Here is a 21,932-nt window from a genome sequence, read left to right on the forward strand (position 1 = left end):
ATTGGGATCAGAGGTTTGTCCTTCCAAGCTTTTGGGCTCATGCGTCAAGGAACTTCTCAATCTCCAGAATGCCTCCATTGAGAATTGAGATTGAGAAATTCCTTGAGGATGGGCTCCAGCATGAGTCCAAACCCTTGGAAGAGCAAACCTCTAGTCCTATTGATGAATTCAGATTGAGTCCTACAACATTATCCTGAGACACCTACCATGTTTCCCCGAATATAAGTCAAAGTCTTATTTTCTTTTGACTCCCCTAAATAAGCACTTATTTGGGGGGAGGTCTTATTATTTTTGAGGTGCAGGAGGCGGCGAGCATGATCACCTCATGGCTGCTGCTGTGTTGCAATATTTTTAGGGAGGGCTTATTTTGGGAGAAGGGTTTATTTTAGAGCATGCACTCAAAAGCTCGATTGGCTTATTATCTGGGGAGGTCTTATTTTCAGGGAAACAGAGTATATTTGCCTTCATTCACACAGGAACTTTCCAGAGATGATGAGCAGGGAATTGCAGACAGGCAATCAAATATGGACTCAAGACAGCACCCTTCAACGAAGCCAAGATTGTAGGGGCAAGATAGGGGCTGGCAATGGGGGCAGCTAATTCCATGCCCAGTATAATTATCTGAAATTCAAAAATCGGGGTATTATTATATACAATATGGAAACTTTGACTTTGCACTGAAAAGGATATATATACAGCTTCATCCCAATTTGCAATAAAAAGTTTGATTTAGCTGAGTTGCGATTAAGCCAAATAATAAGCCTATTCCAGGATAAGGGCTGAAGTCTCTAGAACACCAAGATTGACTGCTGAACTTTGTAATAGGGGCTGGCATCTACCTTAATGCTTCTCAGTTTAGAATTATAAACAGATTGGCAGATAAAATTCATGCTAGTTCAGTTTCTCCAGGATCATCAGACCCTTCCCCACGATTAAATGTTAATGATTATTAATTGCTTTTATGGTCTATAAGCAGTCTGCAATTTGGTAGTTTTGTAAGATTAACAGCCATCTTCCAATCCTAAAATTTGATAGATATATAGATGCTTCAAAGGTTACAATCTGTCTTCTTCTGCCTTCGCGATCTTTTGATAAATAAACTGATGAAACCTTGTGCAATCAGACAGAATAGCTAACATTTCTTTTTCAGTGTAAGAATCATTCTTGTCTTCAGTTGTCATACCTTTAAAAGCATATGATCCTAGTAAACAATTTTGAAGCAATATTGTTCCCAAGCTTCTAGTTTTTGCATGAATAGAAGAAGTAAACATTTTGCCAACATAATATCTCAGCAGGGACAACCTATTTAACAAAGCCTTAAGCACTGCAAATGTCCTCTCACAGATAATCTAACTGCTGAAATTCAACAACATAGTTGAACTTGTCAGAAAAATATAAAACATAGCTATAAATTTAGCCAAACAAGCAACAATCTCTAAACATTTTGGCAATTCTACTTTATTCTGTAAAATACATATTCCAATGATAGCTTTGGTTTTAAACATTATCAGATTTATAACATTTATACAAAGAATACTACCAAAATAGCTTTGTCTGCCAATCCAAATCCACCTTTTGCTCCATTTAACTCCAGATTTCTTTCTTTCCATCTATTCAATACTTTACCCTTTTATCATGCTCTTGTTTACTTTTGCCCAGTTCGATATATCATCTTACCTATATTAGAATTTTTTAGTACAGTAAAAGTATACAAAATCAAAAGAAGATGAAGGGAAAAACAAAACAGAAAAAGAAGAAAAAGAAAAGAAATTTTAAAGAAAGAATACAGAGAATTAGGATTTCCTCTCTTCCTTCTATTAGGAAGTAATTGCCACCTTTCTCTTTGGCCCCTTTTAATCTCCAAATCCATAAATAATTAATTCAGTCTTTTCTTCTTCTATAATCTTCTATTGTAGCAGTGGTGGGATTCAAATTTTTTTACAACTGGCTCTATGAGCCTGGCTTGGTAGGCATGGTGTGGCATGGCTTGGCAGGTGTGGCAGGGGAAGGATACTATAAAATCTCCATTCCATCCTTACTTCAGGGGAAGATTACTGCAAAATCCCCATTTCTTCCTGATCAACTGGGACTCGGGAGGCAGAGAATATATGGGGGCGGGGCCAGTCAGAGGTGGTATTTACCAGTTCTCCAAACTACTCAAAATTTCTGCTACTGGTTCTCCAAAACTGGTCAGAGCCTGCTGAATACCACATCTATACTGTAGTATTTTATTTTTCTTCCATCTTTGTGCATATAATAATCTTTCTGCAGTTACGGTATGTAATGTAGATTTCCCATATTTTTCTAGTTCATCACTCCTAAAACCCAGTAAAGATAATTCCAGTTTCATTGTAATATTCATCCACAATACATTTTACATAATTGTATGAATTTGCACCCTTTTTTTGCTTTTTCACAAGTACACCATGCAAGTAAAAATGTCTCTCTTCCTTTTCACACTCCCAACATATTCCTTTATACATTTCTGACAATTTAAGTGGTGTCACATACCAGTGATGGAACATTTTATAATTTTTTAAAAAAAATATATGACACAATGTAAATTTAATTTCCCACATTCAAGTCTCCAACACCTTTCCCCACTAGCACTGATGATGTTACCTAGTTTGGGTAATGAAACATCTGCAAGAAAACAACCAAGCACAGAGGGCACCCAGAACCCCTGCTTTCAACCCTGAGCTACAAATAACCTCCTTCATTGGTTCCTTATCTCTGTTTTTCACTCATCTCTGTTTTTCATTTGTAGTGAAAAACAGAGATGAGCCGAGGTGGTGCAGTGGTTAAATGCAGCACTGCAGGCTACTTCAGCTGACTGCAGTTCTGCAGTTCGGCTGTTCAAATCTCACCAGCTCAGGGTCGACTCAGCCTTCCATCCTTCCGAGGTGGGTAAAATGAGGACCCGGTTTGTTGTTGGGGGCAATATGCTGACTCTGTAAACCGCTTAGAGAGGGCTGAAATCCCTATGAAGCAGTATATAAGTCTAACTGGTATTGCTATTGCTATTGGTTTAATTCTGTTGAAATCTAGATAATATTTTGTAGTTATAATATCTAGTTGTTTTTACACAGTTCCAACCTTTTCAGTTGATTCTTTGCTACTTCTCCTCCTCTCCACTTTAAAAATGTACACTTTAACTGAAGGCATTTTCCCACTATAGCTACCACTTATCTTTATAAAGCAGCCTTTAAATGCTGAAAACATGGATTAAGAGGAGACTGCATTAAATACCAATTAGTTGGTACCTTGTCTGAAGCTATTGCCATCCTGGAACTACAGAAATACCCTACTCTGTTTTGTTGATGAAATTGAATGGTTGCTATGGGAAGTAGCTGTTGTACTGCCAAGATACAATCCCTGTGCAGGCTTTAAAAGAAAGAATGACAAATTGGACAAAGATGGAAAGATTTGGTGTTTGTTCGCAATGTAGGTATGGTTGGTGAAGATGGCTACATTTATTATTTTGATGATTAGACAGGCTACATTGTAGAAAGAAGAGAGGTATATTGTAATAATACAGCAAGACATATATAACTGTATTTATAGCTGTTATAAGATTGGAAGCATCTCCCACTCCGATTTTTTTCACTTTCTCCCTCTTTCACTTTTAGCTTTCTCTTTGATTTCTTACTTTTCCTTTTCTTTTTCTCTTTTTATATTAGTTTGTATTAGCAATAGCAATAGCACTTAGACTTATATACTGCTTCATAGTTCTTTAGAGCCCTCTCTAAGTGGTTTACAGAGTCAGCATATCTCCCCCAACAATCTGGGTCCTCATTTTACCCACCTCGGAAGGATGGAAGGCTGAGTCAACCTTGAGCCTGGTGAGAGGTGAACTGCCAGACTGCTAGCAGCCGGCAGTCAGCAGAAGTAGCCTGCAGTACTGCATTTTAACCACTGCGCCACCACAGTATTAGTCTTCATCTTTCTGTATTCAAAAAAATCTTTAATAGAAAGAATGACATCTTGAAATGATGCTCTGAAAGCTGAATTGCTATACAAGGAAGACTGCCTTAAGCTCAGAAACTGAAGTTAGTCAAGAGTTTCTATTATTGGAAAAACTGTGAGATCCTAGGTGCTTTCTCAGCTTGTTTTTTTTAAAATTTATTTTCAGATTTAATTTCCCAACTAGGTTAACATCACCAGCACTGATGCTGTTATTTAGTTGGGCAATGAAATAGCTGCAAGAAAACAACCAAGTTCAGAGAACACAAATGACCCCGCAGTTTGACTCTGAGATACAAATATTCTCTTCTGATGGGAAAACTTTCTGTCACAAGCTTCATAGAACTTCAGTGATTCAAGGAAAACAGCAGCTTTGTGTGGGTTTCCCCCATGAATTCCGATGCAGCCAAGAAACAAAGAAACAAATTCTGCTCTCAAATCTATTTACTGCATATGAGCCTATATTTGTAACTTCCTCCTAACAGAGATGCCATAGGGAGGATCAAGGAGAGAGAATTATGGAAGAGTATTTCAAGTTTGACCCTTCTCGGTATCTGTCATGATATAGCTTGTATATACAAAAGAGATGAAACTTCCAAGATGACAGTGCAATATTGCTTTTATTATTTTGGATCATGCCAATACCACTGGCTTATGTACATTGTACATCAACTCCCCAATCTTCCATTCAGTAGTGAGTTATTCTACCCGTCTTTCTTCATTTTATTGGTTTAGCTGGTATTTTTTCTAAGCTCCCTCTATTATTTATAAATTTCCTCTTTCTTTTCTCCTATCCTTGTCAGCTTTAACTTTCGTTTCTAATTTTATAGAACCAGCTGTTCTTTTCTAGATAATAAATAGAAGTAGGAAAAGACCACAATCTGGAAAAAATATATAAATTGTTTGCATGGCACACTTCTCTAAAAGGAGAAAATTTACTGTACTTGAATGGTGGAGGAAAACACGTTCTCTTACATGTGCTTTTCTTCTCCTCCTTCTTCATGCGCTTGAGGCGTTTCAACATTCCCCGTAGATCAGTGATGCCATATTGAAATGCAATTTTCTCATATTCGGATGGCGGAGCCTTCCGAAGGATTTCCCAGACATCAACCTCTGGCTGTGATTCAACTTTTCCTTCATTTCTACAAAGAAAGGACATGTAGCCTCAGATTATATTTCACTTGAGCAATTGAGCAACATCCAGAATCTTGGTTTCTCTCTTGTCAATAACATTTGGTATTTCAAGATAGCAACTAATGGTGTGCCTTCTAATTTTCTTCAATTAGATATTGGGTTTAGACATATGCTGTAAATGTGAAGGATCTGGATCACTTCAACATTCACATAAGCAAGAGAAACAAGGTGGGAGTAAAAGGTCTGTGGGTAGCAGAACGCTGCTGGTTTCCTAACATAGAGCTAGTAATCCTGTATTTCACAGAATGTACAAATGTGGTCTGAATATCTTAGTGATGAAGAACAGCTGGGCCTTAGTTTCAGATTCTTAAGGTTGTGGTTAAGGAATAGGAAAACGTTCTACTTGTTTTGCATGAATTTATGGAAAAATCTTCCTTAGGTACAGGTAAGTGCCTTATTTTACAATTAATACTTCAAAAGGTATGTGCCATCCATGGATTCTAAAGATGACTTTGGTCCAAAGGAGGCAAGAATTTAACTTTGGATAATATAATTAAATCATGACTGCTTGTTAATTTCATGTCTCTTAAATATCAATAGTGATATCTATCTATCTATCTATCTATCTATCTATCTATCTATCATCTATCATCTATCATCTATCATCTATCTATCCATCCATCCATCCATCCATCCATCCATCCATCCATCCATCCATCCATCCATCCATCTATCTGTTTAATTTTTTGTTTGGTGTGTTATTAACAAAAACATGGTGAGTTTTCTAAAGTATTACATTTTAACACATATTATGATATAATATGTGTTATATATAAACAGAGTCCAGTTCATCAGATATAAGATTTTAAACCATAAAAATGTAATATATTTATTAGCCTTTAAAGTGCTATATGCTATGAAGTTACTTTTTCTTTTATCTTTTTTCTCCTTTTTGCTCCAAAAGACAGTTACCTTTCTGGAAAAGTTTTACTGACAATTATCACTGGAGAAGAGATGGAGTGAATGCTTACCGATGTACCGAGCGCAAGAAACTGCTGGACTTCAAAACAATGCCGAGAACATTTGCAGGAACATGCAGCAGCGTCCCCATAAGCAAGAGAGAGAGCATCAGGAGTTAGTAGTATCAGCAGCCATCACTAGAACAAGCTTCAGCTCCCTTGATAAAAAGTCTAAATGTTTACCACACTGAAAAATGGTAGCAGAGAAGCAACTGCACACACAACAATCCAATTCAATGTAGCTTATAGTCTTATAATTTATAACAGTCTCAAAAGAGTATGTTACTACTGTGCCTCCCTGAAAATAAGACCCTGTCTTTTGACTCCCGAAATAAGCACTTGGCTTTATTTTCAGAGAGGTCTTATTATTTTTGAGGTGCAGGAGGCAGCGAGCAACATGGCTGTTGCTGTGTTGCAATATTTTGGGGAGGGCTTATTTTGGGAGGAGGACTTATTTTAGCGCATGCGCTCAAGTTGGGCTTATTATCCAGGGCAATCTTATTTTTGAATAAGAAACAGGGTAGTCTACTGCTAGTTTTTCTGGACGTTGATCTTATTTAAAAAATTGACAGGAGCTTACTTGTGCCAAAAATCCTAATCATTCATACCAACTAATGAAATCAGTACTGGCGGTGACTAATGAAGGAGAGAAATCTTGGAGTAATGATAAAAAGTTATATGGAAGCATTGATGCAGTGTGCATCTGCTGTTAAAAAAAGAGTCAATTTTATGTTAGAGATAATAAGAAACAGTACTGAAAATAGAGATGCCAATATAATGTCATTATATTAAATAATGAGGTATTCATGTCTGCAATATTTTGTGCAGTTATGATGATTGCATCTCAAAAAGATATAGTGGATCTAGAGAAGGTTCAGAGGAGGCCAACAAAGATGAGGAAAGATTATGTACATTTGGAACTTTTTTGTCTAGGATGGAGGAAAATGAGAGAAGACATGACTGAAGTATAGAAAATTATGTGTGATGTAAATAAAGTGCCAAAGATAATCTTTTTTCTATTCCCAAAATACTAGAACCTGAGGTCACCTAATGAAATTAAATCCTGGAAGAATTAGGAAAGACAAAAGGAAGTATTTCCTTTTACACAGTGTGTAATTAAACCTTGGAATTTGCTAATAGAAATGGAGTGCTGCCTGCCAATTGATGGAAGTCCTGGAGATTGGTCATTTCTAAGTTTGACATCAGTGTGACTGAGAGACAAGTAGCCCTCTTTCAGGAGTAGGTTCCAGCAGGCACTACTGCCGGTTTGCTCATGTGCATGCTTTGCATGCTTTGCATGTGCATGCACTTTGCACGTGCATGCACTTTGCACACATGTGCGCTGCACAGTGCAATTAAAATTGTTCTGCACATGCGCAGAACTGAAAAACAAGATGGCGGCACCTGTGCTGCCTCCCAGGGAACCGTTTCGAGGGCGTGGCAGGCCTGGTCGTTACCGGTTCCAGTGATCCAGGCCCCCAAACCACTACTGGTTCAGCTGAACCGGTCTGAACCGGTAGTAACCCACCACTGTCTTTGTATATTTGACTGGCCATTGTGAAAACTGGCTTCTGGGTGAGATAGGACAGGGGTATGATCCAATTCTTAATGGTCTTTTCTAAAACTGAGAAAATTCTACCATCTGCCATTCTCTTTTGGAAAGTACAAACGCAGATATTGATTTGGATATTTATACAGTTAGCGAAACTTTAATCTTCAATATAGCAGAACCCATGCTAAAGGGACTATTCCAAATCTCATTCAAGCATCACTGCCCACTCAAAACTAATCCTTGCTTTGATTTGGTCTCAATCAAAGTTGGTGAAATAATGAGATTGAAGCCAGATCTGCTCCATTTTAAGAATATTAACAAGGGATTCTTCCAACTCCTCTAGCTTAATCCCCAAACTAATGCTTCTTATGGTAAGTGATATAGCAAATAATACCACAATTATTCTATGATGGTGGGTAGAATTAAAACAATCTTTGCCAAACTAAGGTCTCCCATTGTCTTGAATTACAGTTTCCATCACAAATTCACAATATAAATTGTATTTCCATATAGCTTGAAATGGACGTTTTACTTTTTCATCTAGTCCTACCAAGTGCAAACAAGCTACCTAGAAGCTTAAACTGCGAAAATACCAGCATCTGTAGTGACCATATAGACCATTGTATATCCCTACAATATTCACATGTGCATACCTCAGCAGAGGGAGTTATGTAAAATCATGTCCTCCGGAGTGATACTTGTTAGGAACATAATCTAATGGTTGAGTTGGCAATATATAAATCATACAGCAATGCTGTACCCGTTTCTTTAAATCATACTGTAAAATGTGATTGGTTACTGTTTCCTCAATCGGCCATAAGAGGGAGCCAGAATGACTGTTAGCTCTCTGTTTGTTAGATGCTGGACTGATCTGATCTGAGTGTTTTGGAAGCTGACTGTTAGAAAGTGCCGTGAGCTATTGTAAGTTTTGCAACTGCTAGCAAACTTTGAGTACCAGACTGTTTGTATGATTATTTGGATTATCCCTTAATTGAAAGACGTTGATGACTGACTGTCTTATCAGTGTATAACTTGGACTGTTTGATGGACTCTGAACACCTCTATTTCCACGAAAAGTAAAAGCCTGTTTAAACTGCTGTGTCTCTGTATGCTGGTTTGTGTGTTATCCAACACAACTCTCACAATGCTTCTCTGAACGCACTCGCTCTCCCAACGGGGAGCTTACCTAACAATACTATTTGGCATAGTTCTCTCTTGCTTGTGTATTAGAGAGTTTCATTAGGTCCTAACTAACTTGAAGTTATGTTTTCTAAACAACCCTGGGAGTTTAAATTGTTGCAAACAACTAACAATGGTTTCCCCTATCCTATTGCTTGGATTCTTAGAATGTCAGCTGTCACCCTTAGTAGTTTCTCTCATTGCCTGCCCCACACTGGGGTGACAGCTGTTCCTTCTGCTTGGTCTGTAGCACCTGTATGTCAGTGCCATCTATTCAGACTATCCTGTTGGAAAGTAATACTTCTGAACAGCATAATATAAAATCTCCATTGGAAGGAGCTCCAGGAAGAGAGTCATTGGGTGACTACGTGCATTTCCAAAAAATAACATTTCAGCCCTTTGAAAAAAGTTACATAATCTTCCTGTCTCTTTAGTGTGATTATGAAACAAAAATACAGGAACAAATCAGTTGCACTATGCTACCATAAGTATTTAAACTGAAACCCTTGTTTCCGGAGCCAGGCGAGTCACATTAAAACTAAAATCCATTTAAAAATGAGTAAACTAGGGTTATAACACTAGGGTTTTGAATCCAGTGGGTCTTGCTTTTAAGTGACAAGCTGAATAATGCCATTTGAGCAAGTATCATTTTTACCTGAAAGGTGAGACACTCCCCCACCCCCCACCCCGAAATTTGCCTTTGAAATAGAGCGCAATAGAGAGGACACTTTAGTTTTCTGAAAGATGATGCAGAGGGCAGATCACCTGATTGAACCACTTGGGGCATCTAATAGTTTTTCAAGTCATGTAAACAAGGCAGATATCCCTGACAACTTATAGCATGGAAATGAACTCAGTAGAATGTAAGGTGAATGGACGAGGAAGAATCCACCCCATGACTTCCCTCTAAGTGCTTTACTCTTCTGTGCCTGATCTGGTTGGAAATGAATTCAGCTTAAGAAATCCTTTCCAATTTTTGACCCATTCCTTCACTTTGGTTATAGTGATAGTCTGTTCTTCTGTTTCAACCACATTTACCACTGCTGCTAAGTGCCTCCTCTGATTGTTTATATTTGCTCCCCACCCCACCCACTCAGATGGGGAAAGCAAACACCAACTGCTTTCCTTTTATGGGTTGAGAACACAGAGTTTCCATTGATGGGCCTATGTGTAGGCCTCCTCCCCCCTCTCCTCAATTCTCAGACTTGATACCTTCTTGTCCAGTCCAAAGAAAGAAAGAAAGAAAGAAAGAAAGAAAGAAAGAAAGAAAGAAAGAAAGAAAGAAAGAAAGAAAGAAAGAAAGAAAGAAAGAAAGAAAGAAAGAAGAAAACTAGCTTATTCACTGTCATAATACATATGGCAAAATATACGTATCTGAGAAAAAGGGAAGGCAGAGAGAGGAAACCAATCCAGATTGGGATTAGAAGTAGGGAAGAGAAGGTTTAAATGCTTTTTCTTTTTTATCTGCAATTTCCATTAAAACAAGAATGGGCAATGTTTAGCTCTCCAAACTGTGACACTGGAAGCTCTAACCATGTGACTAAATTTCAGCTGTGCAACTGTGGACAATTAGTACGAGATTTTAGGGCTATGATGGAGGAACAGGAATTTCCTGTTCCAGTACCAATAGTTATGGTACTTCTTCCAAATCAGAACTGCTATAGGGTGCAAAGAGGCATTAAAGCCTTTCTAGTGCCATCAGGATCTCAGCCTGTCTCTACACCCACTAATGCAAATGTATTACATGGCTCAGGGTCCATGTTCATAGATAAAGGCTGCTTACCAGTTTTTTATATTGCTTATTTAAAAGGTTCATGTTACAAAGAAAGAAAGAAAGAAAAAAAGAAAGAAAGAAAGAAAGAAAGAAAGAAAGAAAGAAAGAAAGAAAGAAAGAAAGAAAGAAAAACCTTTCCTGTCAAACATTAAGATATAGAACTATTTGAAAATTCTCATTATTTGATTTTTTTTTCTTAAGACTAAACTCAAATAACTTATTTGATAGTATGTCATCTTCGTTGTAAACATAACCACCCATCAATATGGAATTCCAAACTGCTAAATGATTTATATGAAAAAGGTCTTACATCCTTCTGGATACCATGTTTTAGTCTTGCAGATCCTTGACGGTGCAAATCCAGTGTTTGGGGTGTGAGAAACGCTCCAACAATTTAGCAGAAATATTTAGAAGTCATTTTGGTTCAACTCTCCTAGAATAGGACTTCATTCCAATACTAGCAGTTTTTAGATTCAATGCTGGTTCCAAATTAGCTATCTAACATTCCAGTGGAACATAGATAATTAATATTAATAAAGACTTTATATTATTTTCCTATGGTTAAAATAGTTTAGTTGATACTGAAGTGACATTTATCCCTCCATTCGTTTTTTTCTTCATTAGGTCTAATTGAAAATTATGATAGATTATCATCATAGCAAAATCTGATCTCATTTGAAGGATAATTCTGGTTTTAAATAAAACCAAGTATCAGTTTTTATCTTATTGTTAATATTTTTCCTGCACATTAACATAATCAACTTCAGGCTCAAATAATACATCACTACAGCAACAGAAGTCAGTAACAAGACAAAAACAGCTGACATTTTAAAAGATGTTGCAATGTAACTTATTGCAGAAAGATTATTTTAGCTCAAAAGCTTTTGTGAGACATGATCCATGGATGATTTATAAGCTGCTTATTAAAGAAGCTGGTCCACCTCAGTTACTTCAAGAAGGCAGAAAAATGGCCCTTAGATATGATTACATATATAGAAGATACTCAAACTTAATTCTCAAATAACCTATTTTGGAAATTATGCAACAAAACCGCTCTAAAGCAGAACATTAAGCAAGCAAATCAATGAAAGTGACTGCTCCATCATCCATTCGAGCTATATTTTAAATAATATCTGAGGTGATTATACGTTATGATGTTCCAAAGCACTGAAAGAAATGGATGCCTATGTAAACTGCAAACCATACATACTTCATGCAGTTTAAAAGGAATTAAAGTAAAATCTTACTCTCTGTTCCAGAATTCCAGGCAAGATTTCCAAGTGGAGATGCAAATCAAAATGCAAAAAGAAGAAAAAAAGGGAGAGAAGCATGACAGGGACAGAAAAGTAAAATGTTAATGTGGGGAAAAAAGGATTCCTGCAAATAAGAGAAAATTAGGAAAAATTAAATTTTTCTCTTCAGTCTATCAAGTGGCCTTAAATTAACTAATCTTCTTTCTCAGCTTTATATTCTAGATTACAGTGCTATGTTGCTTAGAACTCCTTAGTATCATTGACACACTGAATTGGCCATTTTGGGAATGTTTTCCTTACATCTACTTTTTGACAAATTGTGTTGCTCAATCAGATGCAACCACCCTAGCTGTCAGTTCTCATGCCATTATAGTCCCCCCACTTTTTAAATTGGAAATTGGGGGGACCTGCGAGACCGCCTACTGCCACGTACCTCCCAACGGCCAGTGAGATCCCACAGAGTGGGCCTCCTTCAGATGCCGTCAGCCAGACAGTGTCGGCTGGCGGCTCCCCGGAGGAGGGCCTTCTCTGTGGCTGCTCCGGCCCTTTGGAATGAACTATCCCCAGAGATCCAGACCTTGCCCACTCTCGTGGTCTTCCAAAAAGCTGTTAAAACCTGGCTATTCCGGAAGGCCTGGGGCTGTTGACCTCATTACTGAGGTCCAGCCCCAATCAGATTGGGTGTATGGGTGATGTTTTAAATTGTTTTCCTTTATTTTTTTATTAATTACTCTTCTTTTCACTTTGTAAACCGCCTGGAGTCCCCTGGGATTGGGCGGCCTATAAATCAAATAAATAAATAAATAAATAAATAAATAAATAAATAAATAAATAAATAAATAATAACAGACATTTGTCCCAGCTGGTAACTTTAAGACATCTCACACCCATTTCTCCCTTCTGGGGAAAATGGATGTGAGAATGTTGCCAAAGCACTTGACATAATTCATTGGTCCCACAAGTGTTTCATCCCATTGTTCTGAAGGGTGAAATGGCTACACAGTTACCACTCACCTCTTTCTCAGCAAGGAAGTGAAATCCAACTCTCTGCCTTCATCTTGACCATCCACACTGCATAACAGAACAAGAACAGGACTCATTTTTTTTTAAAAAAGATCCAGGTGAATATTTTGCTTTTATATAATGATACATAATCATACCAGACTTCCCTAACTTGGAACAGGCACTGAGCAGCCAATGCCAGAAGGATGAAAGGAACAAAATCAGGTCTGATTCAAAATAAACTTCAGGAACAACATAGCTCATTTTGCCCTTTTCTCCTCCTAAAAGTTTACCAAGTCCATTGCATCTGGATAAGTATCATACAAGGTATGGTATCATACAAACTTATTTCCTTTTCTGCAAATACTGTTCTGAATATAAACACAGTAAATAGAAAAACATGCTTCCTGTTGTCATCCATATTAGACTGTTACTCATATACAAGAAACGGGCAACAATTTTCAATAAATAACATAAGCCTTTAATAAAACCATTTTAATTAGTTCAATAACAAACAGTGTTTTGTTATTTTTGGTTTTGGTTTTACTATACAGCTTAATATTGTCAAACACAGTGACTTTGGGTTTTTATAATAGTGTGGTTGTTATCCAATGATGGAAAATAATCCATCAATGAAATTAGTATCTATTTCCTCTATCCTCTTTTGCACATTGTCCAGTTTTGCTCCAGAAGGTTGAATCGCATACAGTAGAACCTCTAATCACGACCATAATTCATTCCATAACTTTGGTCGCAACCCAATTTGGTCATGATCCGAACCTAACCAAAATTAATGCAAAATTAATGTGGCGGCCACACATGGGTCGCTGTTGTTTGTAAACAAACAACAGGAAATTTGGCGCATAAACACCACCACCCCGATTTGGCCATTGTCAGAAGCATTTGTGACCAGAGATTCTACTGTATAGGAGGAGGGAAGCAGGAAAATGAGTTAAGCTGCCACAGTTCAAATAAAAATAAATGTTGATTGTAATTGGGTGAACAATTGTCCCCAAGCTATCACTTTTCAGATATGCTGAAAGCATAGTTATTAGGATTCTTAGCTAGCATAGTTAAACCTTAAATATTTTACTTATTGTAAATATGTTACTTATTGTATTCCATGAGAAAAGTAATAAGCAATGTTATAGAGTTGATATTTGAGAGGAAACATAAAAAATATTTGAGCCTGTACTTCTTAAGAGTTCCTTGGGTAGATATATACAGTTGTTTAAAATAATCAAATCAATTTAAATCTGCAATTTAAGAGAATATAACACTATTAAGACATATGAAAACAGAAGTTAAATTAAACAAAATATATGCCAAATGTGTAAATTGTTAGAAGTGCAATTCTGGTATATTTTAAAATATTTATCACAAATCAAATGCCATTTTATACTAAAATTTGCTAATATTTACAAACATCAAAAAGCAAAATTATGGACAAAAAGTCTAGTTATCTAAGCTTCCTTACTTCAGAGATGTTGTTTCAAATAGTTATTTCTAAACTGAAAATTAAGATTAAGAAAAAAGAATTGTTCATAGAGTTTAATAATTCTATTTCTACTTAATCATGCGGGATTAATATAAAATCATTCCTTTTCATTAAAATCAAAATGATATTGAAAATTTATTTTTGACCAAATCTGATTCTTTATGACTTGTAGATTTCAACTTCCAGAATTGCTGGCTGAGGAATTCTGGGAGTTGAAGTCCATGAGTCTTAAAGTCAAGGTTGTACAGCCCTGCCTAAGCCATACTATGGTGCATCTCTGGCACCTGATTCATTGATTCAATTGGGTTGCCCAGTAAAACAGGAGTATTATGGCACAATCCCAAACCACCCTATAGACCTATAGCTACCGGTATGTGATCAGAGACCAGTTGAAGGAAGTGTTGCTTCCCCAGCCACTTCCTTTCTCTTGCCGCTCTAGCCAACCTTAAGAATGGTTGTCAGTGCTAGTACAGTAGAAAAGATATGGAGGATAAGAGTTATCTGCCAGGTGTTCAACCCTACAGAAGCTAAAGAAATGGTGAGATAAGGCTATTTGAGACAGACAAATGTCTAATTTGGGGGAAAAATAGACTTTCATATTACTAAAAGCAGAATAGTCCTAGAAAACAGTGTATTGAGTCCAGATGATGCCTGTAACTATCTAAAACCGCTAGGAAAAGTTGGAAAAAGCCAATCTCTGAACATTATCAGTAAGATATTATAGATTCTTTCATGTGTCAAGATACACTATATTGCCAAAAGTATTCGGTCACCCATCCAAATAATCAGAATCAGGTGTTCCAATCACTTCCATGGCCACAGGTGTATAAAATCAAGTACCTAGGCATACAGACTGTTTTTATAAACATTTGTGAAAGAATGGGTTGCTCTCAGGAGCTCAGTGAATTCCAGTGTGGAACTGTGATAGGATGCCACCTGTGCAACAAATCCAGTCGTGAAATTTCCTCACTCCTAAATATTCCACGGTCAACTGTCAGCTGTATTAGAATGTGAAAGTGTTTGGGAATGACAGAAACTCAGCCACGAAGTGGTAGGCCACGTAAACCTGTCCAACATCAGTGTGTGACCTCACAAATGCGCTTCTGGAAGAATGGTCAAAAATTCCCATAAACACACTCCTAAATCTTGTAGACAGCCTTCCCAGAAGAGTTGAAGCTGTTACAGCTGCAAAGGGTGGACTGACATCATATTGAACCCTATGAATTAGGAATGGGATGTCACTTACAGTAAGTTCATATGTGAATAAAAGCAGGTGAGCAAATACTTTTGGCAATATAGTGTATATTGAAGAAACCACTAACAGTGCAACAGCTAAAGAGCCGAGGTGGCGCAGTGGTTAAATGCAGCACTGCAGGCTACTTCAGCTGACTGCAGTTCTGCAGTTCAGCTGTTCAAATCTCACCAGCTCAGGGTCGACTCAGCCTTCCATCCTTCCGAGGTGGGTAAAATGAGGACCCGGATTGTTGTTGGGGGCAATATGCTGACTCTGTAAACCGCTTAGAGAGGGCTGAAAGCCCTATGAAGCGGTATATAAGTCTAACTGCTATTGCTATTGCAATTGCTAATTAATAGATAAGCATGTCCTGTGATCAATCATTTAAGAATGATTAATGTGGCATTTTCATGCTGAAATTAGCCATAAGTAACAATTAGCATTATGTCAATTTTCCAAAACTAATCAGGAAACCTAACAAAAATCTTCTTCTTGCATTCTTCCTCAATATGGTAGCCACTGAAGACAAAGTGATGGTAGTGATAATGTAGTCATAAAAATATTAAGCTACTTTGAAAGGAAAGCAGGATTGTTATTATGCATCTGAAACTGCAGGGCAGACTTAGTAGGGAGCATGGCAAATATTTGATTAATAAAAGCAATTCATACTTTAGGGATATATAGGTGAATAATGAGCAACATCAATGTTCTTTATAAAGTCATTATTTTTTTTAGAATATTTGCCAGGGATTTTGTTATTTTACAAAGGAATCTGTCTCTCAAGTTGGCCTCATACAGAAATAAGTTCATATTTATTTCTGAGTGAGGTAATTCAAAGTGACAATAAAGTTATTCTAAGTCATTTGTCCATGTTAGGGCCTGTAGTTAAATTCTGTTTAAAGTGCTGTTTAAGTGACAGCTCACAATGGTGATCAATGCTGAGTACTGAAAACCAGGTACCTGCATGGTGATGTCCACTTTCCTCCTCCTGCTGTGCTCCTAAATTAGAATTATACAAAGAATTTAAACAAAGACATTTTCTTTCTGCTGAAAAAAAAATCCTTACCTACATTTCTAATTCTCTCTCCTGCTTTAAAAACTATATTGATCCATTTCTTACCCTGTACACAGGAACTATGTTATCTTTTAATCTCTATAGAAAATTGGGGGTGATTTGTTGTGGTAGTTGCTGTTGTTGTCTCTTGTTGTTTATAAATGCTTCTGATAATTAGGATACTTCCAAACAAACCAAGTGATTTCCCCCCAATTTTCCCATTTCCTCTGTAGCTTCGCCATGATAGGAAGCATTTATCAGAAGTATTGATTCCAATGCTAAAATTTAAAATTATGTTTTATAAATACTCAAATTATAACTGCTACTTGGAAAGGTTTTTGCTATTTTGGACCATACACATGAATGTGGCTGTTAGATTAGGATGTGCACAAATGTGGCTTGTGCTTGAATCACTTGGCTAGAGACCTCAGTTTTAGAAATTGGGCTAATTGCACGATTCCTTGTGCTGTGTTAGGAACTCTCAGCGTGCTCCCACATTGGTTTATGCTATAAGCGCAAATCTGGAGTGCAGATTTAGCCAGTGACATTCTGTTGGATCTATACATCAGTTTTCTAGAAGCTTTGTATGTGATTATCATACAACATGATTGTATTATTATTTCTATTTCTTTTGTATCTATTATTTCTATGTGTGCACCTACATTTGATTACTGTTGAATCAGGATTTCCAAAGTAGAGTGACCTCAAGGAATTTATTTAATTTAGGGCAGTGGTTCCCAATGTGGGGCCCACACCCCACAGGGGGACAATTTGTTTTTTTTAATGGGGGCAAATGAACCTTCTTTAAACCAAGTTAATGGCTTTTTAGGCTTCCTCCACATGAGTAGATTTCACTTTTTAAGTAAATTAAGAATTATATGTCACCAGCGGGGGGAGGGGAATCAGGATTTTAGAGATGCTTAGGTGGGGGATGATCAAAATAAGGTTGGGAACCACTGATCTAGGGAAATATTCCTAGCAACCATTTTGTTTCATTCAGAGTTGTCTCTTTCATTGGCAAACTGGGATAAACATTGGTGATAACACTCACGTCCGCCGAAATGCTGATCGGATGTCCAGGTCAGCTGTGGCAGGTGCCTCTGTGATTATACAGAAAATGGTAATAACAATAAGACAATATTCAAAGGCAACTTATATTTCCTTCCCAAACTTACATTTGGGTTCTTTGGGGTTTTTTTTGTACAGTTTTTAATGTATTCATCTTGAGGTTAAAATTTCATGCAAAAAGGAAAATCCTTGTCTTGCTTAATACTTAGAAAAGAGACTACTTCAAAATCCCAGGACTGTAGGCTAGACTTAGAGCTGAAAACATATTGCATAAGAAACCAGTAGCAAACCACTTCCATATTATTACCAATTGCTATATAAATGCATCATTTGGACACCAGAAGTCATATTCAACTTGAAGATATTACTTTTAAGGGACAGATAGAAAACTTAGATTTAGGACAATCCAAATGTTGATTTTACTTTATATAAATACAGTGAGTGTGATATTCTTATAGGAGCCCGCAAAATGACATGCTGATAGAGATGAGGAGAGTTTTGGGAGGTGATGGAATTGAAGTCCCATTGAGCTGAAGGTCATTGAGTGAAAAAAAATCTGCTTCTCCATGAAATTCCTTTAGACAAATATTAGGTCCTGCTAAGAAAAGTCAAAATTATGGTTGAGATCTTTTTCCAATTCCTAACTAATTTCTAAAACTGGCAAGTTTCTATGTTTAAATCAAGCTACAGAAATGAGCAACTTATTGTTTCAAATCATTTGTGGGAAGAGGTTCTGCATGTGGTAGCAAGCATTTTCCCTTCCTCTTTTGGGGTTGGGCCTTAGAGAAAACAGAATTAGTAGTCTTACATTCAACTTACTTTTGCTGAATAAACAATCTAACATTGTTAGAGACGCAAAATTAATTTGAATTTGGTTTGCTTGCAATCACAGCAGTTTTAATGCTTTCAACATTTAAAACAAATAATAGGTGATTTGTAATTGGATTACAAATTAAATTGCAGAAATACAATTATATCATCTTACAATACAGACATGTATTGATAGGCAGAAGATAGGCCTAAGATACAGAAGGATCTTGACAAACTTGAACATTGGGCACTACCTAATAAAATGAAATTCAATGGTGAAAAGAGTAAGGTTCTATTTAGGCAAGAAAAACGAAATGCACAGGTACAGTATAGGTGGTACCTTCCCCAATAGTAGTAACTGTGAGAGTGTTCTTGGAGTCCTAGTGGACAACCATTTAAATATGAGCCCGCAGTGTGCAGCAGCTGCCAAAAAAGCCAACACAGTTCTAGGCTACATAAACAGAGGGATAAATCAAGATCACGTGAAGTGTTAATACCACTTTATAATGCCTTGGTAAGGCCACACTTGGAATACTTCATTCAGTTTTGGTTGCCACGATGTAAAAAAGATGTGGAGACTCTAGAAAGAGTGCAGAGAAGAGCAACAAAGTTGATTAGGGGACTGGAGACTAAAACATATGAAGAACGATTGCAGGAACTGAGTATGTTCTAGTTTAATGAAAAGAAGGACTAGGGGAGACATGATAGCAGTGTTCCAATATCTCAGGGTTTGCCACAAAGAAGAGGGAGTCAAACTATTCTCTAAGGCATCTGAGGGTAGAACAAGAAGCAATGGTGGAAACTAATCAAGGAGAGAAGCAACTTAAAACTGAGGAGAAATTTCTGGCAGTTAGAACAATTAATCAGTGGAACAGCTTGCCTCCAGAAGTTGTGAATGCCCCAACACTGGAAGTCTTTAAGAAGATGTTGGATAGCCATTTGTCTGAAACGGTATAGGGTTTCCTGTCTAGGCAAGGGATTGGAATAGAAGACCTCCAAGGCCTCTTCCAACTCTGCTATTGTAGTGAGTAGGACAACTAATATTCATATATCGATTTGAAACTACAACTGAATTACATTGCTTTGTGTCCATTGTCTCTAAAATAATCTGAGATTAAATTCCTTCAATGCATACCTTCTGAATGGATAAGCAGGTTAAAATTGCCACTTTATAGTTACTTACCTGGGAGTAATTTCCAACTTAAGTGGAGCTTAATTTGAGATAGAAAAGCCTTGAATTGTACAAGACTTTGCTTGCACATTATCCAATTATCTTGGAATTTATAAAAATCCTGGTTCAAAATACTGACATTGGGGCGGTGGGGGGGGGGGGAGATCCATGAACATATATTTTTAAATGTAATGAAGCAGAAATTTCCTTTGTAATTGTTTTAAAAATAAAAATTAACATGGAAATACATCAATAAAACTGATTTATATGTAAACACTGAAAATGAGAGTCCATAACTAAATACATAAATAATTAAAAGGAAGTTTTTTCATTTCCCTCTTGTCCCTTCTCCAAAACCCTATTTTAGTCAGACTTTATCAATCCTTTTCTGAGTAAATATTTGATGTGTATTTTCTCCCAGTGCATGCCTTATATAAGACACATCATTCAGCATGAAATAATAGTAATTATCATTACTATTATAATATTATAGTAGATGTAATATTGATACTATGTTATACAATGCTGCCAAAACAAACATTTTGGTAATAAGGAAAATATAACACCTTACCATGGACAACCAGGGTAAAGTTGCAGCTGTCAAATTTGTCCTTTATAGCCACCTCACATCGATACCCCCCTGCATAATTTGGTTCTGCATCAATAATATTCATTTCAAAGACATAAACCTTGAAAAGAAGAAATAATTGGACCCTTTTAGGAGATAGACACATAAATCTGACTGTTATTAACTAAGAGTTCTTCTTCTGTATGAATTTCCCAATAATCATCTGGTTCTCTATAATATATATATATTATACTATATACTATATACTATATATATATTAGATTTTTACAACCCCTGGTAAGCCCCAATTATGGGAGGAAGCTAACTGCTTCCATCATCTGTCAATCGGCTCGTCACAAGAGTCCATCACGACAGAAACCCAACATTTTTACTGTTGCCTTTGTTATATTTGTGTTTTTTTATTTGTGCTGATAAATAAATAAAGGGAGACTAGTATAGATCTATTTCAAGCTATTTAGCTCTCATCAGCTAAATATAGCTGATATATATATATATATATATAAATAAATACACACACACACACACACACACACACACACACATACATATATGTAATTACTACTTCACAGTAAATCTCTAGGAGCCAAACTCAGTTTGAGGGATTTTTTTTTTACCTTTTACCTTCTCCTAATGAAAATGTTCTTGTGTCTTTTTTCTCTTAATTTTTCCCCCTACCTAATCGTTTATCATAAGAATGGATCACTAAACTTGATTAGGAACTCTAGTGAGAGCCTCAATATCTACAAATTTATCTTGATGTATGTAATATATTCATTCTTTGTTTTATTATACTGTCTGAATCCCATTATATTTTCTATATATTTAACTATTGTTAGCTAACTACAGTAGAAGAGGCACATTCTTCTCTCTATTTCTAGTTAGAATGGAATGATGAAATACACAAAGCAAAGTTTAGTACACTTAAAACTGAAAAAGGAAAAAAAAAGTTTCTGGGAAGACTCAGATTGATTTTTAAAAAGTTAATCCTTAAGAGATTAACTTAACCCTTCTTCATCTATAAAATTTAGTCTCTGGGAAAAAAAACAGACTTAAGAGGTACTTTTTTCATCATTTTACTGACACAAATGTACTTTCTTAACTAATGCAAATTATGAATTGGGAGAAGATACATAACACCGAGTGGCATTTCACACCTAAAGTAATTTTACTAGCTCTTGTTCAGTATAGTTTAAGCAAAGGTTGTAAACAGTATTTTATGTCCAAAGATAATAAAACAGTAGTTATATATATATATTTCTTGATATTGCTGAGAAGAAGAAATGTTATTGTTACGATTATGCTGCTTATATAGAAAGGTGGAATGGACAAATTCTTTGTAAGGTAGTTGTACCTTATTGTTTCGATCATAACTCTCATGAAGCTGAAGGTGTTTCCCTACTTTGCTTGCCAGGTCCATCCACTTTCCCTTGAACCATTTGGCTGTAGGTTTCTTCAGCAAGCTTTCACTTGCTACTACAGCAGTGAATGTAATGTTCCCACCTTGAGAGAGAAATTTAGGTGAGTAATCACAATAAAGGGTTCCTGCTATATTATCAACTATGTCAGAGACACTAGTTTTACAAAACAATCTTCCCCTTAAGGTCCTAGGACAGGGACAGACAATTTCTCTCA

General features: G+C 36.6%; 1 protein-coding gene across 1 annotated transcript in view; it reads right to left on the bottom strand.

The window, feature by feature from the left end:
- MYBPC3 (myosin binding protein C3) overlaps positions 1-21,932 on the bottom strand; it is a 79,433-nt gene that overhangs the window by 42,820 nt on the left and 14,681 nt on the right. The window contains exons 5-12 of the mRNA XM_032213093.1: positions 21,652-21,800; positions 20,283-20,400; positions 17,714-17,762; positions 16,587-16,607; positions 12,889-12,969; positions 11,869-11,871; positions 6,129-6,152; positions 4,939-5,105 (exon numbers count right to left, since the gene is read on the bottom strand). Of these exons, the coding sequence (XP_032068984.1) occupies positions 4,939-5,105; positions 6,129-6,152; positions 11,869-11,871; positions 12,889-12,969; positions 16,587-16,607; positions 17,714-17,762; positions 20,283-20,400; positions 21,652-21,800 (612 nt within the window). The remainder of the gene's footprint in view (positions 1-4,938; positions 5,106-6,128; positions 6,153-11,868; positions 11,872-12,888; positions 12,970-16,586; positions 16,608-17,713; positions 17,763-20,282; positions 20,401-21,651; positions 21,801-21,932) is intronic.

The sequence above is a fragment of the Thamnophis elegans genome, chromosome 1 (assembly GCF_009769535.1).
Source record: "Thamnophis elegans isolate rThaEle1 chromosome 1, rThaEle1.pri, whole genome shotgun sequence".
In the NCBI taxonomy this organism is placed as follows: domain Eukaryota; kingdom Metazoa; phylum Chordata; class Lepidosauria; order Squamata; family Colubridae; genus Thamnophis; species Thamnophis elegans.